General features: G+C 48.2%; 1 protein-coding gene across 1 annotated transcript in view; it reads left to right on the top strand.

Moving 5' to 3' along the window:
- The first annotated feature begins 9,874 nt into the window (after positions 1–9,874).
- Positions 9,875–22,213, top strand: part of OtopLa (proton channel otopetrin-like a) — a 69,327-nt gene continuing 56,988 nt past the window's right edge. The window contains exons 1-2 of the mRNA XM_077662234.1: positions 9,875–10,012; positions 11,683–12,178. Coding sequence (XP_077518360.1) covers positions 9,949–10,012; positions 11,683–12,178 — 560 coding nt within the window. The 5' untranslated portion in view covers positions 9,875–9,948. The remainder of the gene's footprint in view (positions 10,013–11,682; positions 12,179–22,213) is intronic.

The following is a 22,213-nucleotide window of genomic DNA, read 5'->3' as shown; positions in this document are numbered from 1 at the left end:
CCACTATCTATGTCTTTGCTAATGGCCGATTCACACGACGGACTTTTCGCCCGCGCATCACGTGTTCGTGCGTCACCAAATCGAGAGGCGCGCTGTCGGCCCGCGGACTGGACAACCAAGGAAGTTCAAGTTGCTTTTCCCTCGCGGGAATTAACGGCGGCCCGCGAAGATGCGCGCGCCAGCTCTGGCAACAACCGCTCTTGCCAGTATTTCGGCTGCCGCATTTCGCTGAGTGGCGCGCTGTTTTGACAAGCTGCACTGCGTTCGCTACCATGACGAAGCGATCGACTCGGCTGGCAAGACGGTCCAGGCCATTGAGGAAGTGGTCAAAGGGACGCACCTGCACCATTCAGTCGCAGTCATGGGTCGGGGGAAAAAATCCAGTTTGACCAGCGTTGCCAAACGCTTTAAAGTAATCTGGCAACAGTGGTACACCCAGCGCGTCGTGTGCTCTTTTGGTCCGTCGCATCCGCATGACGTCATCGGATCGAAGGCCAGTTTTTAGTGGCGCATGAACACGTGATGCGCGGGCCGCGGGCGAACGAACCGTCGTGTGAATCGGCCATAACATGGACGTAAACTGGAGCTTCTAAGCGCAATAAAAAAATATAAATATTCGTACGTTAAATCTGGCCGCTGTCACGCAGCTGTGGGTACTCAAAATAAGAGCAAGGTGCATGGAGATTTGTGCATTGCTTCGTATTTCTGTACCTGCTGCTTGTTCCCGCCTTCCTATTTCCTGGAGCTGCCGGTGATAAGTGTGCCAATTGGGGAGGACCGCTATGCAATTGTTTGTGGAAGACGCTTTGTTTTACACTTCTGTGCCTAAGTATATACATACTGTCCGCTGTATATTCCTACGTGTTTCATTTTTGTTTTAGGACGGTGATTCACGCGATGTTTTTCACATCGCGGTCTTCTGTGCTGTCCATACGTACACCAAATATGGTTGTGCGCAGCGCGCCCTTGATACTCATGTCGCACGTAACCTTGTAGTGAGGTCCTTGTCGTTCCGTGTACTCTTAAGTGCATGCAGTCGTGAAGCAAATGATGGTAGCGTTATCTTAGCCAAATTTTTGCTTTCTCTATGTATAAAAGCGTATAATTCCCGCAGGAACCTCGTTTTCGTGAAGTACAAATAACCGAGGCCGGCAGATGTAACTAAACACAAAAGGAGAAAGAGCCATATACATATATCTTTACGTGGAATATCAATGGTAACGATGTTCCCTTACAAAAACGGTCTATAGACTTCTTATAGACTCTATTGCCTTCCTATGGATATTTCTTTTTCTCTATTCATAGTCTACAGACAAAAGCCTACGAAAAGTGTATGGCCATAAATTTATAGATTGTCTATAGACTGTTTATAGGATTTGTATTGCCTATAGACTGTTCTCTAGGTTTGTCAATAGAAAGTCTGTAGACATTATAGACAGGAGTCTGTGGGCAGTCTAAAGAAATCTTTGTTAGGATTCTTTTCAAGTGTTTTCATGACCTTGACGTTGTACCTTAGAGCGCCGGTTGGTTTCGCTACCGCGAGCGAAGTGATTAAAGTCTGCCTTTTTAGCTAGGTTCGGCGTGCCTGCCTGACTAAGATGGCCAAGCTGCCACAACTTTGCCAAATTCCAAAAGTGCGAAAGGTAGGTCATTAGAGAGTTTTAGCTTAGTGCGATGAACGGTGCGCTGCGTCAGTCCACTTGAGCGCGAAGCCAACCGCGCCTGCGCATTGGCAGGTGTGCGCCCGCACCTGTCGCCTTGTCAAGGATTTGCGCGCCGAGATATGCTAGAACTCTTTATTTACTTGAGCTCTGAGTTGAACAACGCTCATCAGCGTCTGTGCGCTATCTTTCTCATCGCTATACGCAGTGGGCACGTGCGGTTGTCTGCGTATGCTAACAAACGAGGTTGTACAAAATTAGTTGTATTAGGCAACTGTGTGTAGATTTAGGTGTGCGCAAGTCTAACGCTGTTACCTGATTTGGCTTTGAGAGATATGAGACGAACGGAGAGCAGACCAAGTGTGCAGCAAGCCAAACTCGTGTTCCCTATGTTTCGTGTCATAAACGAGCCTGTATTTTTGTGGGACATCTAGGCCCGTATCCCAACTTGCGTCCCTTTCGAAAATCTCTCTGTCGGCGTCACCTGATTAGCCGAAAGGATTGTTTTTTGAAAGCACGCATGTTGGGATACGGGATCTGGATAAATTGCACTGCATGCTTGTGCCACTTGTTCAAAATCTTGAACTTGCAAGATGTGGCTTCTAGCTGTGAGCGTTTGTGCGTCCCTTTTAAGCCGTGATGTTAGTTACTCTGGCTGCGTTAATTTGTGATAAATATTGCGTTACCTGTTCACTTCTGAGAGCGAAGTATAGCCAAAGTTGTTGCTAATGTGTAGGTAGCCAGGTAAGCATTCTGTGGGACATGTGAACTTTACAAGAATGAAAGCATAATTCCAATAATGCTTGTATTATGTCCTTGCTACCACAAACAAGCATTCTCCTTTTTTTCCCCCTTTCCGCTGTCAGGTGTTTAGATGTTCTCAGTTTGGCACTTATATTTAAGATGCATCATGAAAAAGTGACGCTTTTAGTATCCACGTTAGGTTCTGACACATATCGTCGTGAACGTGCCCAAAGACTATGGACTGAAAAGTGAATAAAAATCATGGTTTCCGAGGATTTGAAACAAATACTTGAAAAGCAGAGCGCCCTACTATACGGACATATTCCCGATTCAATTATTTCTGTTCTGCAAAAGTAACTGCAGTCATTTTTCTGATGCACAAGAAGAATGTAGGTTTTAAAAATATTCACTCAGGCTTAATGGGACATTTTAAAGCAATCTATGACTGGCGTGGAAGACTTCCCAGTGCCAAAGCAGCGCGTACGCTGGTGTGAGGGGTGCGCTGTGGTGTGAGAATGTTGCGACGCAGGATTGGTGCAGACAGAGGGCTATACCAACACCCTCTAAATACTTTCTTCAGGCCTCTCCAGGCCCTCCTTTCCACACGCGCTACGTCACGCCAAGTGTCCGGTCAGGCTGCTCACCAAGCGCGGCTCCGCTCCGCTCGGTTGTCTCCCTCGATGTGCTCGCGCTTGCCCGGGCAAGCACAGACACGAACGCAGTCTTGCAGTGAGCGTCTAGCTGCTGCTTGAGTCTTTCAGCCTGGCGTTGGGTGCATTTCCGTTCGCTCCTCGCACGGCTGTGTCTGTTTCGTGTGGCCGTTTCTTGTGTGGCGTGCGTACCTGTGCTAGCGCACGAATGGGAAACTGATTGCCTGCCGTGTAGCGAGTGCAACTTCGTGAAACATGGGCCGGTGCTGTGTTCCCGGGTGCCGCGGGAACTACCAGAATGGTCCCAAAGTACGTGTTTATTGCTTCCCAAGAGACGAAGTACGAAGAAAAGCCTGGTTGCGAGCCATTCCACGGAAGGATTTCACACCTACAGAGCATTCGAGGGTAAGACTCTGAAATATTGCTTAATAGGCGCTGGTAATTATCTTAGTTGTGAGCTGTCGCTCCCGGAAAGGCATGCTGTCTTTGTAGGCAATGATATCACTTCTTACACTTATGTATGAATTGTCCAGGAAGCATTTAGTTGTGTGGATGTGCATAAGGCTTGTGTAAAAGCTGTGTAAATATGTAAAAGCTGTTCACTATTCAGACTCTTTTTACTTAGTGTTTTAGGCAATGGAGAGTCATGGCGAATGGCCTTGCTTCATTTTCTCGTGCAGGTGTGTGAACTGCACTTCCACGCAGGCGACTTCATTACGACGTTGTCACACCAAGATGAACTGACAGGGAAAATAATAGAGGTGAAGCGTGACAGGCTACAGTTGAAGATTGATGCTGCGCCTTCTGTTTTTCCAAACTGCCCAAAATACTTGTCCTCAACGCCTGGACGGAGTGAATCGCCAGAGACGAAAAAAGCAAGAAGGGAAAACGCTGCTTTGCAGGAGGCTATGAGGAAGTCACTTCAGTCTAATGAGCTTGAACAGAAAAGAAACAAAGTTTCATCTTACGAGGAGTTCAAATCTAAGTTGCCTGGAATCTGCAACACGAAATTCTGGACCGTTTCTGTCGATGAGCAGTGCGTTAGGTTCCTTCTCATCGAGAATGATCCTTCACCTAATGTGAAATGCGCCTTGGTAGTTCTCCCTGATCTGTCACTTTCTGTTTTCTTGAATGGAGTGAAGCTTCTGTCGCTTCCTTCAGGCAGGATTCTGCCAGCTCAAGTATGCGACACCTCCAGCCTGTCCTTGCTGCTAGAAGAACTCGAGATAGGCTTGCATAATATACCTGAGGTGACGAAAGAGTCGAAACATACTAAAGTATTGCAGTTTGTCGGTTCACTGCTTGCAGACCTCATTGAGGACAGTGATACGACGAAAGAACAGTCTTCTTTGCTGAAATTTCTGGTTGAGCAGATAGAGCTTCTCCTCGCGAAACAGCATGTGTATAGCGCAGAGCTGCTGGTATTCGCCAGTATTTTGAATTCAATTTCTCCTCACGCATATCACTTCACAAGAGCTGCATCAAGAATCATTCTGCCCCATCCTTCCACACTGCGCCGTGTTTGCTCAAATTACAAAGCTGACCCTCTTGTGGAGCAAAATCAACCGCACTGTCTCTCCTACATCCGAGAACGAGTCAAATCAATGAAAGACCACGAGAAGACAGTGACCCTGATGATCGATGAGATCCACATAAAACCATACTTCGACTACAAAGGGGGCACAATAGTAGGATCGTCGGTTCATTCAACGGAACCAGCAACAACAGCCCATGTGTTCATGGTACAATCACTCCTTTCTGCAAACAAGGACGTCATTCACATATTACCTGTGAGCAAACTGAGCGCAGAAATTTTGCACGAGCATGCTAAGAACATAATCATTAATGTTGAGAAAATGGGGCTCAAAATTATCGCTGTGATAACGGACAACAATGCTCTGAACCGCAAGATGATGTCGTTATTTGCTACAAGTCCTCAGGTGAGCATTGTCTATCCCCATCCAGCCGATAACGCTCGCCCTCTTTTCTACGTGGTCGATCCTGTGCATCTCTTGAAGTGCATTAGGAACAATTGGATTAACCAGAAAAACCCTGGAACATGCCTCTATTTCCCTGAAATGGACTTGAGTGGAGCAATGCCCGAAGGGCCTCCTCGTATGAAAGCTGCTTCTTTCGCAGCTGTGCGGCAGCTTTATTCTTCAGAGAAGACGTCGCTTGTGAAGGCTGCTTACAGACTGAACGCAAAAGCCGTGAATCCAACCTCAATGGAGCGGCAAAATGTAAAGCTCGCTCTCGACGTCATTAATCAGTTTGTTTCAAATGCCCTCAGGACACATGGTTCCGCGTTCAAGATTCCTCAAGCTGAGTCGACTGCTCTTTTCATTGACGTTATCCTCACATGGTGGCAAATAGTCAATGTTAAGACCCCTTGCAAAGGCCAGAGGCTAAGGGACAGCATGCAAGACCCTGTAAGGTCTGTTGATGACACACAGTTAGCTTTCCTGAGCGGCGTTGTGGACTGGTTGGACGCTTGGGCAAGAATAAACATCACCAGTGGCTCGCTGACGAAAGAGACTCACAGTGCTTTGCGACTGACATGCTATTCTCTGGTAGAACTCTCGCGCTACTGCTTAGAAGAACTTCACTTCAAGTACGTACTGCTGGGCAAATTTCAGACGGATGCGCTAGAAGACCGGTTCGGCCGTTACCGCCAGCTGGCAGGATCACAGTACCACATTTCCGTGCGTCAGCTCTACGAATGTGAGAAGAAGCTTCGTCTTCAAAAACTTTTGACATTTCCACGCGAGGAAACAGAGTTTGAAGACGTAAGTGAGGATCTTGTCCCATGCAACTTTTCTGTGGCTGTCAGCGACGACGATATTACACACGCCCACTCTGACATGGATGCTATTGTCTACATTGCAGGATACGCTGCTCATGCTGCTTTAAAGAAGCTTTCATGTTCTGCTTGCTTCAGCACATTGGTGATTGAAAATCGAGAGATCGAAGCGGAAAATACTGCCATGATAGCTAACCTGTCGAGAGGAGGGCTGAAGTTTCCCCAGCCATGCACAGTTCACATGGTACTGATGACTAAACTAGTTGCAGAGAAGTTGTCTTTTGGAGCAACCGCGGAAGATTTTCTCTCCTGTAGAAATCAACGTGGTGTCGTGATTTCACAGACGATTTCCCTCCTGGACGAACACGACATTGAGACATGTGAAAATGGCCACACTGCACAAACTCTCCTGCGCTTGGTAGTACGCGTTGCAACCAACGTTGTTCTAAACAACTTTTGCAAACTAAGAAATGATGCCATACAAGACAATGCGCAGCAGAAGGCCGCAGCCCGGAAAGCAGCAACGCTTAAGAAGAAGTAAGTTTTATTCCCAAGCAATAAAAATGCTTTGCGCACACTTCATTGCTGGTGTCTCGTCGTTTTTTATTGTAAGGGTCAGATTAGCTGTACAAATACTCAACAGCGCAACATTATTGTGAGTGTCATTATTGCTGTGTGTGAAAGCTTTAAGCAAAACACAATACAGAATAAAACTAACACAATGCGCAGTAGACGGTGTTTTTTTTTTCAATGTTCACGAACTTCTACTTTAACAACTAGATATACGCATGTGCGGTCTGTGCGGATGGATTTTACCGCACGGCAGACATCATGTACGTGATAGAACCTAATAATTAGATGATTAATTGAAATTAACTAATCAATTTTTTATTATAATGACCAATAATGCGAAATTGGCGGCCGTATGCTAAATTGTTTATTATAAAAAACTGTATTAGCAGCTCGAACTTTCTTGACAATAAGGTGTTCTGCAATAAAAAAAATATATAAAGCAGATAAAATGATAGCCTAAGGCGCGCACAAACTAGCGAATTTCTTTTCTGCAGCAACGACAAAAATGAAAATGAAGGAATCACTTATAAGGCAGCTACGTACGGCAGTACCCGAATAGTGCAGACGGGCGCGGCGCGCTGAAATCGCGGAGCGCGGGGCCTGCACGGTCCCTTGGCGTGACGTCACGCGGCCGGTGGAGAGGCCTTAGCATTGAGAGGGTGTTGGCTATACCTCCTCTCTTCAGCCTCTCTCTACATACCGTGTATAAAGGAGAGCTCCGGGGTGCTGGGTCACCACAGCGGGTCATGAACGCTAGTTCAGTACAGGACTGTTGAGCAAGATATGTTGTCATAATCATTTCCTCACTGTGCACCAAACGAGAAGGCCAGCTATTAAGCGAGCTTTTGTATAACTTCGTGTTGTGTCGTTTGTCCAAACCGCTTCCAGCGTTGTCTGCCGCGACGATGTTGTGATATGTGAACCTCGTCGTAATTGTCTTTAACGTACGCACTGTTCCCCGAAAAGCGCTACAATACGTTGTGATTCCTTCCAGCGTTGTGCCCTTTCGGCGTGGCGACCGGTTCAATATCGGGTACCCAAGGCCGTTGGCTCGGGTGTTCGGGAAACACCGGCGTCTCGTGTCCTTGAATAAACTGGCCGTGCCACCGAAGCGGTTGTCCTTTCTTCATCAGCCACGGGTCCAGAACCGACGGCTGCGTTCCACGCGGTGCCCGTTGTTGCTGGAACGCAGCCAGGAGGTGTCCCGTCCCCATAAAGCTCCCGCGTCGGCGCAGAACCTCGCAAATATTTTCGCAGCGCACGCAGGCGAGTGTCGGCTTTCTTCTCCTTCATCGATGCGCGTTCAAGGCCCAAGGGAAACAGAGGGACAACTGAAGCAAAAAAAAAAAGGAAGGAACCGTCTTCACGGGTGAGTGGAAAAAAGAAAAGATGCCGTCTCCGGCTCCTGGAGTCCTTGAAGTGAGCATTCTCTTTCGAAGAATAAAGCCGACCGGGTTACTATTATCCCTTCTTTTTATTCCGCCAGCGCATATTTCCTCGTGTAATGGTACAGGTGCACGTAGGCAGTCTTGCACTGATCTCGAGTCCGGGGGGGGGGGGGGGGGGCTCTTGCATAATGCTCCACATTCACGAAAGATCTATGACGTCACTGGTCCACGACGTTGGTCGGTGTGCGCGTCGCCTGTCAGCCCCTGTGCCTTTGGATGTCGTGTCTGGCAGAGTCGCCATTGGAGGACTCCGGCGGGTCACTTATAGATGGCCCCGCGCAAGTCAATATACTAGGTAGGCTTTTTGCTGAGCTCCTGGAGCGGCCCAATGCGTCGCGTTTGCGGAAGTTAGTTGTGGCTGACGGGGTGGCCTCGAAAGTTAAGTACTGTTAACGCTTTGACAGGTTGGCGGTGTGTATCTTATGCTGAGTCATAGACACGTGAGCGCCCCGTGTAAAGTCGGGGCATAAGCTTTAAGAATTTCAACTAGGCTAACTGAACTCGTACAGGGCACTGCTAGAACTCGCGTGTAAATTTTAATGGGTTAACTGAACACCTTTTTAACGCCGAAACCGGGATTTTCTAGGCGCTAACTTGACGCATTGTTCGGCAAAAAACAACGTACTTTTCTGTTCAGTTCCGCTTGGGCTTCTCATCTGCGCTTATACGACGTTTGCCCCGCGAAATAACATTTCTTGATTCATTTGGGTACGTTATAGCAGGTTATAAAGCCCGACCAGAAGGCGGGGAAATTTTCAATAAGCGGACGGCAGACTTAGCAGGACTTCATCCCGTTCCTTTTAATTTTGGTATGGACGTTTCAGGTGCCTCGCAAAATGTGTAGATACGAGAAGCCACGTGTACAAGGGTAATAAACTAGCAAAGCCGATGGTCTAGCAGTATTAATTTTCTCAGGTTTTATTGGTTTGTCATATATGCGTATTGGTCGTAAAAACCTTTAGCCCACGAGTATCCGGCCGGATGTTATTTTTTTTAAAATAAGAGTTTAAGAATTGTGTGACCCTGCCGGCTAAAAAAAATACGAAATCAGCGTTGCGCCATTGCGCATGCGCGATGGCGCGCCGCTATTCTTCTAATCGATAGGGCCACTTGATTCTAAACTCTCCAGTATCTGCCACATCTCTTGTTCCACTAAAAACGCACAGCCCTTGAATTCTAGCCATTTCCGGGTTCAGCAGCGATAACTGACAGCAAAAATTTCTCAAGATGTGCGCATCAGGCTATATAACGAATGTATATGAACTATGCGGCCGCTGTGCCCGGTACAGCGCAACTGTAGCGACAGGCAGCTTAGTCATTGGCAGTGACAAAAAGCTTTCGGACCTTCCTTGCGAACCGCTACAGTCTGTCGGAGAGACGCTCCAAGTTGGGCAAATATACGTTCAAATGCAATATGGAAAACAGCGCAAACACGGGACAACCGAAGAAACAACACTGGTTTCACTGTTGCCCCTTCCCTTCTGTTCCGTGTTTGTGTTGTTTCCGACCATGCATCGAAATGACGTCAGTTGTCATGACTTACGCAAAAATCTTTCCCTTTAATGTCGCATTCCTTTCTCAATTAATATGTCCAGCTGTTCCTCCGCCATGGCTTTGCGGCTTAGCGTGTTCACTGGAGAACCGTAAAACAACTCAGTGACCGGATGGCGCCGGCTCTCCCGAGCGATGTGATACGTGAAAATGGTCAGCCATCCACTCCGTGAGCAACCCGGGCTAGCACCCCGAGGGCGCGGAGCGACAGCATCACCAAAAGACACCGGAGACTGCAAGCGAGTACAGATAACTTACGGCGGCGGCAGCTCGGGGTCTTGGCTCCAAGCCGTCTCTCTTTTCTGTTTGTGCGCCACGAGACGAATTCTAATCCCCGGCTCCCTTCCCTGTTGCCAACTCCTCCCTCCCTCCGCATGGTTTGGCTATTCTCTTCCTGGCCATGGATGCGCCAGGCAGCGGCGACGACGGTCCGCGCGCCGGCTGCTCAGTCGTGCATCGACACTGCTTGCCGCCGCTCCTTAGCCCTCGCTGCTCCTGGCCCGCTAGCCGCGCCTTCTGCGATGCCCCACCGACGACGACTCACGCCGGCGAAGACGGCGCTCGTGACGTCATTTCCCTACTCAGGTACATGATCTCTCTCTTTTTTTTTTAATGCTGACGCAGTTGTCAAGCTCTCGGAATTTCCGGAAGCACAGGCCAAAGCATCGCGCGATGCTCCTAGCCTGAGACTCAAAGGCAGGCCTCAACCCGCAGTATGGCGCAAGATCCAGATAGCTCTTTCAAGTATCTGAGTGCGCGTGTATCTTAAAATATTCTGCTAAAAGAGTGTGCTGCAAACAGTGTGCCGAATGGCCATCGAGGCTGCGGGCTGTGCCTCTTTCCAGCAATGCGAGGACCACATGTCACGCTCTTTCGGCTAGTCCAGGCGAAAAAGGTGTATAGTAATTCAAGAAAGCAGCGACGAATATCCCTCAAAAGGAAGCCCTCCAGCCAATAGCGACGACCGATTTCCATGACGTCGCTTTTAATCACATTTCACGGAGGTGCCAGGCAGACATTGCGATTTCACGCTAGGAGGTTAACCGCGACGTCATGAGAACCGGTCGACGTCATTGATTTAACGGGCTATTTTGAGGCGCGTTCGCTGCTGACTTCTTAAGTTTTATCTTACTATACACACATTTTAAAAATTGAAATGGCAGGCACGAATTCTTCACAGTTCAGTGCACAGGAGCCACTTCAATCAGATCCCTAACTCGACATCCGTTCAGCCAGAAGACTTCCTGGTTTACCAATCTTCTTTTTGCAACGGCTGAATGTTCATAATACCGTCCTGTTATTGGCATTGTTCTGCGGACAATGATTTTTTAATGGTTTCTAGAATGGTTCAACATTGCTGCCGTTTTTAACAAGATTATTTTATTTTGTGCGTGAAAAAAACAGAGTGGGATTAAATCCGTAGGCCACATATTCGAGGACTGATTGAAACGCACGAGGCGCTACTAAAGCGGGAGACGTTGGCCAAATTCCCGGGACTTCAAAGCCTCGAGGTGCACGTATGCGCGCTATATAATACCGCCGTTCTTTTTCTTTTCAACTTTCTCTCTCAGTCAGCATCAAGACGCCGCGACGTATTCCTTTGTCTTCGTGCCTTCCAGCGAACGGCTGCAGCGGCGTCAGGTTGCAGCCGTGCGGCAGCCATTTTCCTTGTCCGTCCAGAGTGTCGTCATCGGATGCTGAACGAAGTAGGCTGTAATTGTTGCTCTCGCGTAGCCATCCGCTCGTGTTAGCGCGAACCTGGCCCCACATTGTACGTTGTCTTCGCTCGCGTACCACGGCTGAGTGCCAATTAGGACAGGACGTTCGCTGGGAAACATAGCCCTCCACACCAATCGCCAGCTCCCGTGTGTAGCACTCGTATGTCCTCCCTTGGACACGTCTCTCGAAATGCGTGTGAAAGGTTTGTCGCATGCTAACTGCAATAAGCAGCCGACACTTCGTGAGCGATAGGCTTCTGAGCTGTGTTCGAGTTGCGCGGTCATGGAATACCCTGCAGCTTCCGGTAGTCTTCACTACATGGACTGCGCCACGTTGTCCCGTGGTCCGTATATACTCTGTCTCACAATTTGGTGACACCCAAGTGGAAGATACAGCCGGTGCCAACGAACTGTGAGACAGAGCACAGAAGTTTGGCATGTCAAATAGAACAGGGATGTTGACCTCGAAGTGCAAGCGAAGACTGCAGGTCGACTTACCTCATGGCCGCTCAGTCAAGTCCTCCTTTTCCCGTCCAGAATCGGCGTCCATGAGACACGCCAGGGTAAGCTCGCTGCCAGGAGGACCTGCACCGCCTCCGACATCCCTGGCGCAGCCGGTGATCATGGTCAAGAACGGCATCAGCTTCCTGCAGAATAACCTCAGCCTGGTAAAGATAGCCCCCAACGACACACCCGCCGATGCCCGCAGCAGGTCCCCCGCAGGTCTCATCTTGTCCGTGGACGAGCCTTCGAACGGTCGCGAAGCGTCCCCCTGCAGGGCGCGGACAACAGGCTCTCCGCCCGCGGGGATGCCGCGTGGCCTCCGTGGGGTCGGCGGACAGACGCAGCAGCCGCTGACGCCATCGCCGCCCCCGCCGCCGTTTCTGGCAGATGCCGTCCCGCCGCCTCCGCTAGCCACTGCGCATCCGTCGCCCCACCTGGGACACAGCTTCTCGCGAACCACGTCGTACTCTACCATCAACCCTGACTCTGTCTCCTCGCCAGGCAACAAGGTCCGCCCCAAGAACCCCAAGTGAGTCCTATTGGTTCCCTCTCGTCTTTCGATGTTCATCGCGATTGATGGATTTCTGCTTGCAAATGCAACACGGGGGTACGGCAGCGCGGAGAATAGTGGGGGCTCCGAATGAATTTTGAGCCCACGGGGTTCTGCGCTTTGCGCCAATGACTTCAAGCACGGCCGTGTTTGTGCTTCACCTCCAACTGACGACCTTGGGCTCCTCATATGAACGCCATAGCCACTCAGCCACTCTGGCGGGGTTCCGTGTTCGCGACCGCACTCATATAGAAATAATGGTGGATAGTGCTTGGTGGTGGTTAAAATTTATTTAAAACAAGGGAGTTTAGGACACGCAGGTCCGTGGGCCCCCGCACGGCCCCCACTGCACTCAAACGTTCATCTCCCGGAGGCTCATGACTCTGGCAGCCCGGCATGCGGCGATAGCTTGCTTGGTCGGGTCCTCGGAGCGCAGTAGGGTCTCCCAAGTGGTAAGGTGCCCCAGGCCCCGCGGGGGAGGATGAGTCGGGCAGAGGAAAAGGATATGGTCGAGAGTGGCTTTGGGGTGGTGGCAGAGGGTATACAGGAGGGGTTGTGTGAGCTTGGTGATAGCGCGAGCGTGTATAAGTGGAGGGTAAGGTGCGTGTTTGGAGCCGCCTCCAAAGTGTCTGGTGAGAATTGTCGAGGGAGGGGTGGGCTGGGGGCTAGAGCCCACTCTCGGCTTTGCAGGCCTGCTTCAGTTCACTGAATGAATGTATGCGCTCCCATGAGAACCCTATATCGCAGGCCGCCGGTGCCCGGTTGAGAGAACCTCGGGCTAAAGCGTTGGCAGCCTCGTTTCTAGGCACCCACATGAGCTCCATGTGGCGGGCCGGGTGTGCGGCGAGAGAGTGGGTAGTGGTTGTTGTTCATTTGGACCGTCTAGTGTGCCATCACTTTGACGATATTTATTCACATATTGATAGAAATGATCTTAATAATGTCCCAGAATGTACTTCGCAGAAATGGTAAACACAATCATACCGCTTTCGATCACCCCGTAGCGGTGCCAATTGTGTTTTCAGCAAAGGCTCATGCTTTGAATTCATGGCAGTGAATAGCAACATAAGTTAGCGATCTCGAAAGTCGTGTCCTACCGGCATGAGCAGCTGGGCCAGCAGCACAGCTGATGAGTGCTAGGTATGTCATCTAACTTCTACCGCACCGATTAATTTTGCAGCAATGAACCTGGAGTATTATTCTTGGCTGCAGTCGCATAGGTGGTCGAAACTGAGTCCTCACTCCTGAAGTTGATTTCGAAAACAGTACTGAGCACACCGAGCGCGCATCAAATCGTGTTTAAGCAGCGGAGTATGATAAAGAAATACATCGAAGTTCATGAGATATTTTTATGTAGCATTTTTTCCACACCATTTCTTTAATTTCGTTTTGTTAGTGTATACTTTCATCACAAAGATGAGCTTAAATAATCCCCCGTCTGATGCCTTTACTTAGGATCCTCTGGGCAAGACTCGATCGGATGCGACAGAGACATGGCAAACTTTTTCTAGAGATATAAGGTGGTGATTACTTATTAGCATTCACCCAAGCGTAGCCACACTGAAAGAAAGCCTATACAGATTCCACAGAAACTTCATAGTTAAGAAAAAAATTTTCTGTTCCATGGTTCGGACTCGGAACCGCCGCCTGTCCTGGGCGGTCACTGTATCACAACTAAGCTTACCAGGACTGCTATGGGAAAGAGCTAATTGATCAATAACTCGAAGCGGGAACTGTGTTAGTCCAATGTTTATAGGGATCCCCCAAGGTGGACATTTTAAGTGAGGGAGCAATTACTCATTACGAAGTTTCGGTAAAATCAGTTTACTTTGCCTTTGTAGCCGTATGGTTGCGCTTGGGTGAATGTAAATGAGTAATTACTCCTTTATTAAAAATTACTCCGTCTGGGGGAATGCCCTAAACAGTACCAAAGAGGCAGCGGATGATTATTTATCCAGGTGAACACCGGAGGTTGCAATGACGCCCCACAAAACAACATGGGAGGCCAGCGTGCGAGAAGAACCGCTTAAAACCCTGGAATTCAATTTTGAGACCCAGGCATTGTCTGTTCTGTTAACGCGTATATTCACACCATTAACAGCCAGCCCTAATAACCTCTCTGCATTGATAACGAGCTCCAGGGGAGACCGTGAAGATCATCTCACGTGCGTGGCTTGAGTGCACGTGTATAGCGCCTCCGATAAAACGCAAGACTTGCCATGATAGCGGCCGTGCGATGCTGTTTTGAGCCTCTTCGGCCATCTTTTGTGCAGCGCTCATTGGGAGCGCCGCCATGGACCACGCGCGCCTTTGTTTGCCACCCTCTGTGAAAAGAAAGGACGCGGGCTTTCCCAACGCGTAGCCCACTCTCGCACCCGGCGGCTTCTATGGGAAGCTCTAATAGGCGAACATTGTTCATTAGCCGTGTGCGGGACATCTCAAAAGGAGCCGGCGAAAAGGGCGGAATAACGCCGCCAACGAGCAGGCAGCCTACGGCGCTATGGCCTCGGGCGCTCAAGACCGGAGCGAGCCATTCAGAGGTCTCAATGGCTGCCTCAGGGCCACAGCATCTGCGGCCAGGGAGATCGGGCGTCCCGGCTCAGGAACTCCGTACGTATACTATATACAGGGTGTCCCAGCTAACTTGGACCAAGATTTTGAAAAAAACTTAGGCGTTCTTCAGAAATGAAATCACGTGGATGTTGTTAAGACTTTTAGAAAAGTTACAGTACCATTTTTTTTATCGCCCTACTTAAATAATAAGTCGAGATAAATTAATTACCTTTTTAAATATAGCTTGAAACGTTCAGGCGTCCATAGGAAATTCGTGGAGCTGCACAAGTTTTGTCCAACCCAGGCACTTGCAACTAGATAGGCTTAGCGTGCCCGTTTTAATTCGGGAAAAACGAAAACCCGTGGAGTTTAAAAAATACCACGTGACAGCGCGCTCCGCGCTCCTGAACGCGCCGCTATTACAGCGCTCTCATCGTGCTTTGTAAAAAAATTAGGCAGTGGCTTAGCTCTGGTTAAGCCTGGGTATACAAGCGAAAAACTTCAGTTATGCTTGGTTTGACGTCATGGTTATGCTTCGTAGCTTAGCTGGTATTGTATACATTGTTTATCTATAGGTGTAGACTTGGTTACTCAATGGCATATGTTTAAGAATTAGACACAGAAGCGACAGTATTAAACTTCTTTATTTATTATTGTTGAACACATTGTCTTGCAGTTTCTCTACAGCCATAAAGACAGCCCGGTGATCCGAGTAGTAGCAAGCGGCTGTCTCTGTGGTTGTTACAGAACATGTATAATGCACAGTTTGTCTTTGGTATACAAGGTCTATAGCGGTCCCCCATTGAGTTGTCTGTTCAGTGGAGGAACTGACCAACTCCAAGTTAAAGGAATCTTTGAGTGGCACGTCAAGGGAGCTTGAGGTGCGGTTAAAGTCACCCGCTACTACACAAAGTTCACCATTCACTTGGCTCGGTATCGCAGTAGACACCACACGCACAACGTCGTTCACCGTATTGTCAGGCGACATGTGTACCGCCTGCACAGCTTTGCCAGTTTCTTTCAGCCGAACAGCTCGTTGCAGCGACGGTCGGCAGTTGGGTGGCCTCAATCCCGTTCTTCACATAGATACACACACTCTAAGAAAAAAGGGTGTGAGAAGGGGGTAAAAAAGACTTTTACACCCTTTAGAGGACCCTAGGAATAACTTTGCACCCGTCAATAGCATGCTCCTGATCACTTACCCCCTTTTAGAAAACTTACTCTCTACTTACCCTCCCTACCAGTGTTGATAACTGCGCGTCCGTTCCCGCCCCTAAAACAGCGGGAAGATTAGTTTGCTCGTATGTCACGACGGGGCGCTCGTAGAGCATTTTGTGTAGGGTGCCTGGACGCCCGCTCACCTCCGCTTTTAGGGTGAGGACGCGCTTTGTACCACCCCGCGCCGCCGTTCCCCCATCGCCGCGGCATGTTTCCCACTCGCAGGTCGCGTACTGCGCGCTATGCGTATGGCGACTTCAATAATGCGACTTAACTGGAAATAGCACACAATTGTTTCACTAGTGGCAGTAGCGTTTTAGCACTTTTGAGTGTATTTTATGCATGTTGCACTCGCTCCGACTACATGACAATCGACAAGATATGACGGATTGCTGTGTTTCTTTAATGACTGCATTGAAAATCGACGGCAGTTATTTGTTCTTCATTGATAGTGATAAAATAGACTATATTAGGGTCCCCAAATTCCATTAAATTATGCGGCTTTTGTTGTTTTGAACGTACGGACTTTTCGCAAAGCCCCGAATTTCTCGTTTATACAAGCAACGCGGAGGATGACCTGCCAAATGTAATACTTTTGCGTAGTTAACACCCACTTTTCCAGATTTATCTGAAGTGCATTTGTCTTATTACTGCACTGTATGTGAAAAGTATTCCACGTAACAATGTCAAGTTTCTCTTCCAAGTGGTCCGTCGTGGCACTGCTCTGGAGTGAATTCAAACTGAGGACGCGTCTCAAACCAAATGACCATATCTTCTTAACTGCTTCTCTTAGCGGCTTGTACCGCAACAAAATAATTCAGATGGTTGCGTTTCCCTTTGGATGGTGTTGACTACAAGTAGACTCATGATGCGATGCGACGACGTCTTCGTAATTCGAAGCGACTAAGTCGCTTTATTCGAGGGAAATTTAACTAAACAATTTTTTTTTCATTCCAAAACACGAAGAAAAATCATTCAAATCGACTGATTCACAATGACACTTCCCAAATCAGCTTCTGATAACTACTTATTTTGAATACCTTTGTCCCCGCCAGGCTACACTAACAAAGAGAAGCCGACGCAACACAGGCCGCCTTACTCGCTTCCGCGGAGCCGTCTGCTCCAGTTGCTAAAAGACGCTGGCTTACTGCCGAACTCGGTTAGTCGTCGGGCAGGGCTGTAGATGGGTCTGGGCTAGTAGGAAAACCACGTTTGAGGTAAAGCGCGCAGGAAGACGCTGGCTAGTGAACATGACTGACAAGCTCTCATCCCCACTGCATCGAAAGCTGAGGGGAAAAAAAGAGTAATCTATACGACGTTGTGTCCCAGAAACAAGTGTGACGAATTTTGCTGATGTGGCTGCATGACGGAAATGAAAAGAGCCTTTTTCTCCAGTTGTAGATTCTTTTTAAACGATACGAAAAGGAACGCAAATAAACCATTACTGGAGAAAAATCCGCCTTTTGTTGGCGTCACGCAGCCACGACTTCTTTGCTTACTGACGCACAGAAGATAGGTTTGGCGCCAGGATATTCGCAGTGAGCTGATGCAAAGAAGTAGAGAGAGGGGAGGGTTATAATGCCTTCGTGACATTAAGATAAGACATGATAGACTGAACAAAACGCTGCGACGAGAATATGCGGAAAATATTTGCTTGCTAACACAACGTCTGGAAAAGATCCGTGTAGTGTATATAAATAGTATTTAGATTTTCATTGTTTAACGAACGTATTTGCTCTTCAAAACTTATGCTGCCACCTATGGCGCGAAGACGCTGCGGTGGAGAGTAGTCGCGCTTGCGCCTCGAAGGCATTCCAAAATTTCGAATGTCTCCGCGGAGCTCCGTCGACTCGAATTTCATGTGAACCGAATGCCGTTAAAAGACGTCGTGTAGCAGCGCAGCTATGGCAGTCGAGTCGAATGACATTCGTTTGGAAGGCATTCGAGGCATTCGAAACGCCCGTGTAGCACAGGTATAACCCGCGCAGAAGGCTTCTACTCGAGGCGTGGCACATTCAATAGACACGAAAGAATGTTAATCGCTCCCTGGGGACACGCACCGCCAGCGCGACTGAAGCGGTGTCCTGTTTACAGCAATGGAAGGATCGCGAGGCTCTCGATGACTCTTTTCGTCACAGTTTGAAGCTCTTTCAGGTTCCACGAACTTCGCGGTTTAAGTTGTCCTTTCAATGCCCCCAAACCCTTCTCTCCCCGGCTTGAAATCCTCTCCGTCTGCTCGAGAGCCGAAGCAAGCCAGCACCAAGAACATGGAGATGCATACCCCTTTTCGACGCCTGTTCTGGCGTATGCCTTTACACTCTATTTCCAAATCTGGCGGCGAGCGCCGTGCTTCAGATTCTCTCCTCCGTTTATCCCCTCCCTGTCGGACGAAGAATACAGTGGAGGGCGACTGGGTGACTCATCTGCCCTCGCGCTCTTTCAGTCAGCAGAGCAGGAAGTGAAAACGCGGTAATTGAACAATGGTTTTTGGCTGGAAAATATCTTCCTGTAAGTCAGCATTCCTGCAGTTTTGCGAGTTGTCCATTGTACTCCTGGACAGCTTTTTGTGGCTCTGCAGCCAAGGCTAGGCAGGAAAAAGAACAAAACGGGCCAAATTTCTGTTCCCAGAACTGGTCGCAATGTTCATTGGCTCCCTCACCCCTATCTCTTTCCTACTATCCCCTCACCTCTTTCGTTTCACTTCTTCAAACTAACTACCTGCTATCCTTTATTTCCGCTACCCCAGCTCAGGTGCCACCGATTAGTGATGGCAGATGCCGGGGTGAGCAAACATCGTTTACCTTCCTTTTGTTATTTTAAATAAATAATCACTTACATACAACTGGTCGCCACGATGAAGGACTTCTCACAATCTTTACACATTTTCCAGAGAAAACACATTTGGAACAGCAGTTTTCAGTGACACCGAAAATCTCCCAGAAAAGACGAGCGATAAAGATGGGGCGAATAAAGAACGAACGAATATTCAAAGCACTCTATCGCTAAAGAATAGCACAGGAAGGAAAGAGACGCGGACGCGCAGCTCGGGAGCCATGCTAACCCCTCTTGTTCATCAGAGCCTTTTAGTTTCACCCCCCATACCCGCTACGTGCTCTCCACTCTCCGTGCGATTACCTTGCTGCCCGTGCACTGTGCTGACTCCCTGCTCATGAGAACGTATTTCTCCTTCGCTGAGACGATCATTTTGGTCAATACAGGCATGTACAAGTCGAGCACTGTGGAATGCTAAAGTAGTCATGGTTTTCAGCTGTGAGAGATGTCCCTATTATGCGTCAAGCTACGCGAGCGTAGTGAACCACATAGGGAAGGTTCACTCTCAAGAGCCGAACTTTAAAGTAGTGTGCGGGATAGAAGGCTGTCCTAACGTCTACGGCTCCTACAAGTCATACCGCCAGCACCTCAACAGAAAGCACTCTGAATTTATCAAGACTGCCGAAGTTTACAAGCCATGCAGCGGCAGTGACAACGTAGCATCGGATACCGGCGTGGACGAAGGCCCATCACCTCACTCCATCGAGACCACGTCCGACGAGACTCGGCGAGCAAATGAAAATCCACCTACTGACGACAGCCCTGAATATGAGCTCGACGAAGTTAAGCGCCATTTGATGCTCTTTTTTTTGAAGACGACAGAGACGCGCTGTTTGCCACGGAGTGTTGCGCATGACATATTTGATGATATTAAGGTGTTTGTGCAACTTTTGTTATCTGCAGTTCTGCGGCGCACTTTGAAGGCCGGGCAGAACGGCCGCACTAGTCTGTGTGATGAAGTGGAAACTTTGGGAGTTGACATTGTCGATTTTCTGTGGGCTGACCTTCAAAGTGATCATGCCGTTCTGGCATACGTGCAGAAAAGGCTTCATTATGTTCAGCTAGAGGAAGTTAAACTTTCAGGAGAAACTGACCCGAGAGTCAGTGGTGTGTGCTTTTATGTACCCTTGGAACGTTCCCTTAAAGCTCTGCTGACGTCTCATGAAGTAGTTGAAGCAGTTTTGCATCAGGCAAGAATTGATTCCAGCCAAAAGCTTCGGAATTTTTTTGACGGCGCTTTTGTTAAAGAGCACGCTTTACTCATAGAAGGCTCAGCGAAATCAGTACTTCTGTTATTGTATACTGACGAATTCGAAATCTGCAATCCTCTCGGCTCGGCTGCCGGATCGCACAAAATATTGGCAGTGTATTTTTCGATCCTGAATCTCCACCCAAAATACAGGAGCAAATTGAGCTCTATTCACCTGCTGCTCCTTGCCAAATACACCGATGTGCGAAGATTTGGCATATGTCAAGTAATCGCTGCGCTAGTGAATGACATAAAGCGTCTTTACGAGGAGGGCTTAACATTTCTTTTCAACAGTTCCGAGATTGCACTCCGTGTTTTTGTAGTTGGTTTTACCGGAGACAACCTGTCACTGCATAAGATAGGGGGGTTCCGCGCATCTTTTGCAAACGGCAGGGTCTGCCGATTTTGCCTTGCTCACAAAAAGAAGTTGAACACACTACTGTCGGAAGCAGATGTAACTGTGCGAACAGCAGCTGCACACAGCAGCCACCTCACGGCTGTAACGCTTGACAGAGACAATGCGCAACTGTATGGCGTTAATGAGGAGTCTTCCCTCCTGAAAATCCCTGACTTCGACGTCACACAACAGTTGCTTCCCGACTGTATGCACGATATTCTGGAGGGAGGAATAGGATTCGTGGTTAAACATGTGCTCCAGGGCTTATTGTCTTCTGGTGTGCTAAAGACCGAGCAGTTGAAGAACATTTGTAACTATAGTTTCCAACAAAATGATAAGAGAAATCGCCCAGTAGCAATCAGCATTTCTCGGAAGGGCATCGTGCTCAAAGGCACAGCAAGCCAGAAGCAGTGCTTATTCCGTTTACTGCCGCAGTTTTTCGCCGACATAGTGCCAGAAGGTGACCCTGACTGGGAGATATATCTTCAGTTCCGGGAGATAGTTAATATAGTCTTAGCAGAAGAAATTCCTGAAGATTGCTGCAGTTATTTGGAGGTCCAAATTTCTTATTTTTTAAAGAATTTTGGAACCAGATATCCAAATGTGCATATCATTCCCAAGATTCACTACTTAATCCATTACCCAAGATTCATTTCATTGTTCGGTCCTCCACGCCGGTACTGGAGCATGCGGTTTGAAGCAAAGCATGCTTACTTCAAGACTATCGGCACGCGCAGCAGGAACTTCAGGAACATCTGTCGTACTTTGTGCGAAAGGCATCAGCTGCGAGCATGCTACGAACAGTCAGCTATGGTCGTCAGTGACAGTTTGAGCACTTCTCATGCGTCCTTGGTCAAGCCAGCAGATGTACCAGAGTTCGTGCGCATTGAACTTGGCATCACAGATCAGGAAGTGAAAATGTTCTCTGTGGCAAATGCCAGCGTCGACGCTTGCTCGTACAGGTGTTCAGATGTTCTACACATAGGCTGGGAAAATGAAGCTCTTGTCTTTGCTGAAGTGAAAAAGTTGCCGATTTTTCGAAATTGCCTTTTTCTTTGCTTGGAGAAATTTCATACAAAAGGATTTTCACGTCATCGTCAAAGCTATGGTGTGTCGCCGTCTGGAACAGACTTGCTTTTGCGTCCAGGACAAGAACTAGACAATCATGCGTTGGACATGTACGAGTACAGTCAGGGGTTTGAAGTTATCCCGCATTACGAACTTTTTGACTGATGTGGTAATGCTAGCGCAAGTCAGTGTGGATACTAGATCATGTGCAAACAATGCATGAAATAGACGTTGTGAAACTGTTTTATGTTTTATATCTATGTTCTTGCTAATTACATGTTGCTCCGCGAGGATGACCTCAAATGCAGTTGCCGCTAGGATGTATTGACATAAATGTATATATGATTTGATTGAGCAAATTTCAATGCGTCCATATAAGCGCACATATCTCTGTGTGTCTCACATCCTGTGGTCCATTAGACCATCTCTTCATACATCTTTTTTCGAATATATGTATGTGTGCTTAAGTCTTCGTGTCTGAGAGTAAACAAGCACCTGCATTTTTAATACATTTGGCTTGATTCGCTGTCCTGAGATTTGCTTTCTTTTGACATCTGTCACATTCTCTTGGACGTTAATTAATCGCGCTTAGAAGACTACGTAAAGTATGGAAGAACTGATGATACGTACCAAAGTTGTACGTAACGCGTTACATGTAATTGATTACTTGTAAGCAGTTGCATTTTCGTGTTACTTT

The sequence above is a fragment of the Amblyomma americanum genome, chromosome 4, assembly GCF_052857255.1.
Source record: "Amblyomma americanum isolate KBUSLIRL-KWMA chromosome 4, ASM5285725v1, whole genome shotgun sequence".
In the NCBI taxonomy this organism is placed as follows: Eukaryota; Metazoa; Arthropoda; class Arachnida; order Ixodida; family Ixodidae; genus Amblyomma; species Amblyomma americanum.
This window is presented reverse-complemented; position numbering and strand designations above follow the sequence as displayed.